Raw genomic sequence first — 6,365 nt, forward strand, 5'->3', positions numbered from 1 at the left:
CAACTTTCATAACTATATACACCGAAATTGAGCCTAAGCAAGCCTACTAGTTTAGGATTGATAATTGACAGCAAATTACAAGAACAAGCTACCACTTGTTAGTTTGATTTCTATGAAATACTGAATTTGTTCCTAGCTAGTTTAATTTTTAAAAAAGTCGAAAACTTGATTTATTTACTGCACTTAGATGAGGTAACTATGAGTTCTACATGACTAGAACTTCGTATTTAGTCATGTAACTTGTCTTACCTCAAGGATCACATTGAGAAGGAACATAACACTAACCAAAGGCATAATTCCTTGCAAAAATGCAGATTCGTGGGTTGCGTTCTTATTCACTAGATCATAATCCTTCCAGCGTTTGGAAACCTCCTTCTTTCCTTTTCTATAAATAACTTCATTGCGTCATTTTATCAAACACCTTTCATACACTCCATAAATCCCAATCAATTTTCAAAATTTCTCCTTTTTAGTTTTTTAAAATCGAGTAGATGATGATCAATTAGCATTCAAACTTCAAAAAATATTATATAATTTATAATCCAAGCACGAAATCAATAGATTCGTACATTATTGAGAGCGGCGAGCAAGAATACATAAATTGACATAAAAACAAACGAATTTAGAAATAAATACACGAAAACATACCTTGGTAGTTGAAGATTAAGAGCGGCGAGGAAGAAGAAGGAATTTATTAGCTATAATCTGGGAATTTTTGAAGATTATAATCTGGGAATTTTTTTAGGGTTCATAATTTGGGGGAAATAGGGAATTTTAAAATTGACATTAGGAAGTTTTAGAAACAAACAGAAAAATTAGGATACAAAAAGCCTCTTAAGTGTTACCCAATTTCAACCCTTTTTAACTTAGACCCAAACCTTTAAAACCCCATTATTTAATAGCCCTTTAAAAGCCAACCCCATTTAAACGTTGAATGGGTAAAACCCTTTTATAAAAGGGCTGGACTAGGGCTTTAAATGGGCCCCTAACCCATTGAACAGGTCTAATCATGTGTGATACCATAATAGAAATATTATTCGAGAGGATTATCATGGCTTTCAATAACTTAGCAATATATACGGTTGTATACAAGACTTATCAAAAGCCCCTAATATTTAGCTACAAATAAAGTAACTATATATACAACTAGACCAAGCTATTCTAGGCTACAATTTCAGTAACCAATTATACACTTAATACAAGGGATATCTTATTTACAAAATATATCTTAACAAATGGCATAATTCATTAGTATACCTTATATAAAACAAAATAAGGAGTAAACACTAAAAAGCAAGTAAACTCAACCAAGATAAAATTAGGATTATTTTTAAAGTCAATCAAACCAAGGAAACAATGTATCCACCTAGATGGAGCGAGTTGAGGAAATAATCCCGTAATACATAGTGCTTTAATCGTTCTGTTAGAATTCGGGAAAACTCCTCAACCTGGAGTGTGTACCATTGATTAATATATATAGGGGTTTACAAGAGTCGTAATCCTATTATGATAAGGATACGGGGTATAACAAAATATATACAAAATTATCCTAATCTGCGACAAATATTATCATAAATATAATATCTATCACACCCCCGCAGTCGTAGCGGGAGGAGGTCGTATGCTAAGACTGGACCTGAATTCCAGAAATAATTCTCGCGGTAGGCCTTTAGTGAAAATGTCTGCAAACTGATATCTAAAAGGAACATGGAGTACCCGAACTTGCCCCAAAGAAACCTTTTCTCGAACAAAATGAATATCCATCTCCACATGTTTGGTGCGTTGGTGCTGTACCGGGTTCCCAGAAAGGTAGATAGCACTGACATTATCACAATAAAAAATAGTAGCCTACCGTAGAGGACAATGTAACTCAAGTAAAAGATTACGAAGCCAACACGCCTCAGAGACAACATTTGCGACGCCTCGATATTCTGCTTCTGCACTCGACTTAGATAATGTATGTTGACGCTTAGATGACCAAGACACGAGGTTGTCCCCAAGAAAACAACAATAGCCCGAAGTGGAATGTCGGGTATCGGGACAGCCTCCCCAGTCAGCGTCAGTGCAAGTAATCAAGCGATGAGAAGCAGTAGGATATAAATGTAAACCGTGATCAATGGTACCTTGAACATAACGCAGAATGCGTTTCAATGCCTCATAATGAGGTTCCCGGGGATCATGCATAAAAAGACACACCTGTTGTACCGCATAAGAGATATCTGGCCTGGTGAAAGTGAGATACTGAAGAGCACCTGCTAAACTGCGATACAAAGTAGGATCCCGAAAAGGTGGTCCTGCATGTGCACTAAGTTTGGACTTAGTGTCAACTGGAATGGTTGCAGGTTTACAAGAGGCCATACCTGCACGCTCTAAAATCTCCTGTGCATACTTTTCCTGTGAAAGTAACAAATAAGAAGGTTTTCGGGTCACTACAATGCCCAAAAAATAACTTAGAGGCCCCAAATCAGACATAGGGAACTCAGTTTGTAATTGAGATATAATCCCTGTACGTAACCTGTCAGAATAGGTAGCTAATATAATATCATCAACATATAGGAGCAAATATGCCATATCATCACCCTGCCGGAGAGTAAAAAGAGAGTTGTCACTTTTAGCAATGACAAAGCCCAATTTAACTAAGAAATTCGCAAAGCGCTGGTACCAAGCTCGAGGAGCTTGCTTCAACCCATAGAGAGCCTTACGAAGTCGACAAACATAGGAGGGTGCTCTCTGATCAACAAATCCCGGAGGTTGATGCATGTATACAATTTCCTGCAAATCACCATGTAGAAAGGCATTTTTGACATCTAACTGATGAATCGACCACTTTTTAGCCAAAGCTAAACTGAGAACAGTACGAATAGTGGCCGGTTTAACTACCGGACTAAACGTCTCATCACAATCTACACCAATTTCTTGCGACCTGCCATCACAGACAAGACGAGCTTTGTGCCTTTCAAGGTCACCATTAGACTTGAATTTTTGTTTAAACAACCACATACAATTAACAATATTCACCCCCGTAGGCCTAGGCACCAAATCCCAAGTCCCTGTTTTAATAAGAGCATTATATTCATCATGCATCGCCGCATTCCAATTAGGATCATTAAGGGCATTTTTATATGATTTAGGAAGCGGTGATTTGTGAGAAGCAATGGACATGTTAGCATTGTGATACTTGGGGTTTGGTTTAAAAATACCTCGTTGACTACGAGTGATGGGTGGGGAAGGAGGAGGTGGACGAGTGGGTTGAATAGGTGGCACTCCACGTAAGGGTGGGGGTGAGTAAGTCATTTGGGTAGGTGAGGGAGGAGAAGTGGGCTGAATTGGGGTAGGAGATGAGGGCCCACCGTGAGGCAGCCCGGTCCGTAGGTGGGCCGCGGAGGGCTGGGCTGTGCCGCACCCGTGCTGCGGAGTAGTCTGACTCGCATGATGTTGGGTGAGGTTTGGAGTGTTTTGCGTGAAAAGAGGGGATTGGGTGGGCTTATGTTGTTGTGGGCCTTGAGTTGAGGTTTGCTGCCAAGGAGGTGATAAAAGTGGGCTTGGGTCAGTATCCTTAAGGAATTGATAATCCAACTTTTTAAAGGAAGCAATATTGCTAAAGGGAAAAGTGGATTCATCAAAGGTAACATGACGGGAAATAATAATTTTGTTTGTGGATAGGTCTAGACACTTGTAACCCCTATGGTTCGCGGGGTAGCCCAAAAAAAACACACGGGGTGGACCTCGGAGCTAGTTTGTGAGTGGCAATAGCCGAAAGATTAGGAAAACAAAGACACCCAAACACCCGAATGTGATCATATGAGGGTGTAACTTGAAACAAAGCTTGTGCCGGAGTGATATTGGTAAGAGCTTTGGTGGGTGTGATATTTAAAAGATATGTTGTCGTTTCTAATGAATGAGCCCAATAGGAAGGTGGGATCGACGCATGAAATAGGAGAGTGCGAGAAACGTTATTTAACGTTCGAATCATGCGTTCGGCCTTCCCATTTTGAGAAGATGTGTGTGGACAAGAAAAGCGAAAAACAAGCCCATTAGTGGCGCAAAACAATTTAAAGGGGTCATTGTCAAATTCTCTACCATGATCACTTTGAAAAGATTTAATAGGGCGTTCAAATTGAGTTGCGACATATTGTCTAAAATTCAAGAAGGATTGGAAAGTTTGAGATTTGAATTTTAGGGGTATAGTCCACACGAAATGAGTAAAATCATCCAATAGTACCAAATAATATTTATGACCATCAATACTACGAATTGGAGAAGTCCATAAATCTGCATGAATAATCTCAAAAGCAGTAGAGGTAGTACTATTTGAATTAAAGAACGGCAAACGAACATGTTTTCCTATTTGACAAGAAACACAAAGCTTGGAGTTATGCTCCTTATTACACGAAATAAGATTTCTAGACCTAAGAAAGTTTAAAGATTGATTTCCCGGGTGCCCAAGACGATCATGCCAAGTGGTTGGGGATGCAGCCGTGAGAGTGGTGGCAAGACAAGTAGATGGAGTGGTGGTGGAAGTGACTGGGTATAGGTCCCCCGAACTATTGCATCTCGTTATTATTTTCCCCGTATGAAGATCCTTCACAGAAAACCCAAAAGGATCAAATTCAATTGAGACAGAGTTATCGGAAGTGAATTTTCTGACATAAATAAGATTCTTAATAATTTGAGGTGCGAATAGGACATCACGAAGGGCGAGAGGGGGTTTGGGGTAGGGCAAAGTGGTATGACCATAACCCATAACTGGAATGCGATGACCATTACCAACTAAAATATGATTATTAGTGCTCACCTGAATTGTTGGTCATATGAGATGTCGCTCCAGAATCCACGTACCACGAGTTGTCTTGTGGAAGTGACATAGTAGCAAACGAGTTTCCTAACTCAGTAGGTGTCATAGGAGGCCCGTAAACCGGAGGTTGAGTGACTGGATATTGAGCAGAATAGTATTGTTGAGGATGTTGAGCCACTAAAGCTGCTCTAAGAGCTTGATTCGTGGGCCTTTGCTGAACCTGGGCCTGCTGAGGGTATGGATAAGGAGCTTCTGCCCATTGTTGTGGTTGTTGTTGGGCCCAAGGTGGGGGATTTGCCCACTGAATTGGTTGATTGGAAGCTTGCTGCTGCTGTCCATTATCTCTCCCACGGCCTCTCCCCTTGCCTTTGCCAGGACCACCACGCCCGCGCCCGCGACCACCACCTCTGCCTGCTGGTGGCGCGCCAGAACGCTGTTGTTGTGGCTGTGAAGACGCCGGTGCTGGGGCGGCGTTTGTGGTGTTGTTGGTGGTCATCTGAGCTACAAACGAAGCAGGTTGAGAACCTTGATCGTTCGAACGTCGGGTTTCTTCAAGAAGTAGGCGAGACCGGGCTGTTTCGAATGATGGGAGGGGGTCAGTCTGCTGGATGATGGTGGCTACGGTGTCATAGTCCGTATTAACTAGGCCGGAAACAAGACGGATAACCAGCTTTTGCTCCGTCACAGGTTGGTCCACCGCCGCTAATTGATCCTCAATAATTTTAATTGCCAACAATAAGCATTAATGTCAGAGAAATTGGATAGGTGAAGGCTGTTGAACTGGTTTTCAAGGTATACTGCTCGTGTATTTTTATTGTCTTGAAAGAGGTCCTTCAACTTGTTCCAAAGTTTCTGAGCCGAGTCACCCCTACACATGATGGATTGAAGGAGATCAGTGGTAATAGTCCCATGTATCCATTGTTTTACAATAGAATCAAGTCGCAACCACAAAGAATCGGAGATGGTGGATGGACGAGGGACGGTTGAGTCGATGTGATCAAGCACGTTATAGGCGTGGCAACGAACTTCGAAAAGTTCGACCCAATTTGAGTATTGAACTGTCTCCCTATCAAGAATTAAGGGGATAGCATTCTTGATGTTAGTCACCGATAGGGCAGGATGAAATTCCTGAGATGGTGGTGGCGGAGGTGGTGGCGTTTCGCTGTCCTTCGTCATGAGGCAAGGACTATTTTGACTATGAAGAGTGCGTGTGAAATTGCGGAAGGAAAAAGGGACCACACACACAAGTGCCAAAGGAATCGTAGTCCAAAATTAATGGAACAAAAACAATTCTTGATTTCAAGAACAGAAACAAAAGAAATCGTGATTGATTAATGAAGAAAAGGAAAAAAAAAATTATTTTTGGATCTAAAACCTAAGCTGTGATAGCATGTTAGAATTCGGGAAAACTCCTCAACCTAGAGTGTGTACCATTGATTAATATATATAGGGGTTTACAAGAGTCGTAATCCTACTATGATAAGGATACGGGGTATAACAAAATATATACAAAATTATCCTAATTTGCGACAAATATTATCGTAAATATAATATCTATCACGTTCAAATG

The 6,365-nt window shown here is 40.9% G+C and overlaps 1 protein-coding gene across 1 annotated transcript; it reads right to left on the reverse strand.

Moving 5' to 3' along the window:
• Nucleotides 1-4,458: 4,458 nt before the first annotated feature.
• Nucleotides 4,459-5,661, reverse strand: LOC145559941 (uncharacterized). Its single transcript, XM_081621212.1, has 2 exons — nucleotides 4,796-5,661; nucleotides 4,459-4,582 (listed from the first exon to the last, which is right to left on the reverse strand). Exons 1-2 carry the CDS (start codon nucleotides 5,289-5,291, stop codon nucleotides 4,545-4,547), a joined length of 534 nt encoding a protein of 177 aa, XP_081477338.1. The 5' UTR covers nucleotides 5,292-5,661; the 3' UTR covers nucleotides 4,459-4,544.
• Nucleotides 5,662-6,365: the final 704 nt, after the last annotated feature.

The sequence above is a fragment of the Chenopodium album genome, chromosome 9, assembly GCF_948465745.1.
Source record: "Chenopodium album chromosome 9, dcCheAlbu1.1, whole genome shotgun sequence".
NCBI lineage: Eukaryota > Viridiplantae > Streptophyta > Magnoliopsida > Caryophyllales > Amaranthaceae > Chenopodium > Chenopodium album.

Excerpts from the sequence above, each read along its gene's own strand:
- LOC145559941 (XM_081621212.1), bottom strand. The coding sequence starts at position 5,291 with ATGACCACCAACAACACCACAAACGCCGCCCCAGCACCGGCGTCTTCA. Across the intron at positions 4,583-4,795 it reads TCATATGACCAACAATTCAG|GATCTTCATACGGGGAAAAT; the intron begins GTGAGCACTAAT and ends TTTTCTGTGAAG.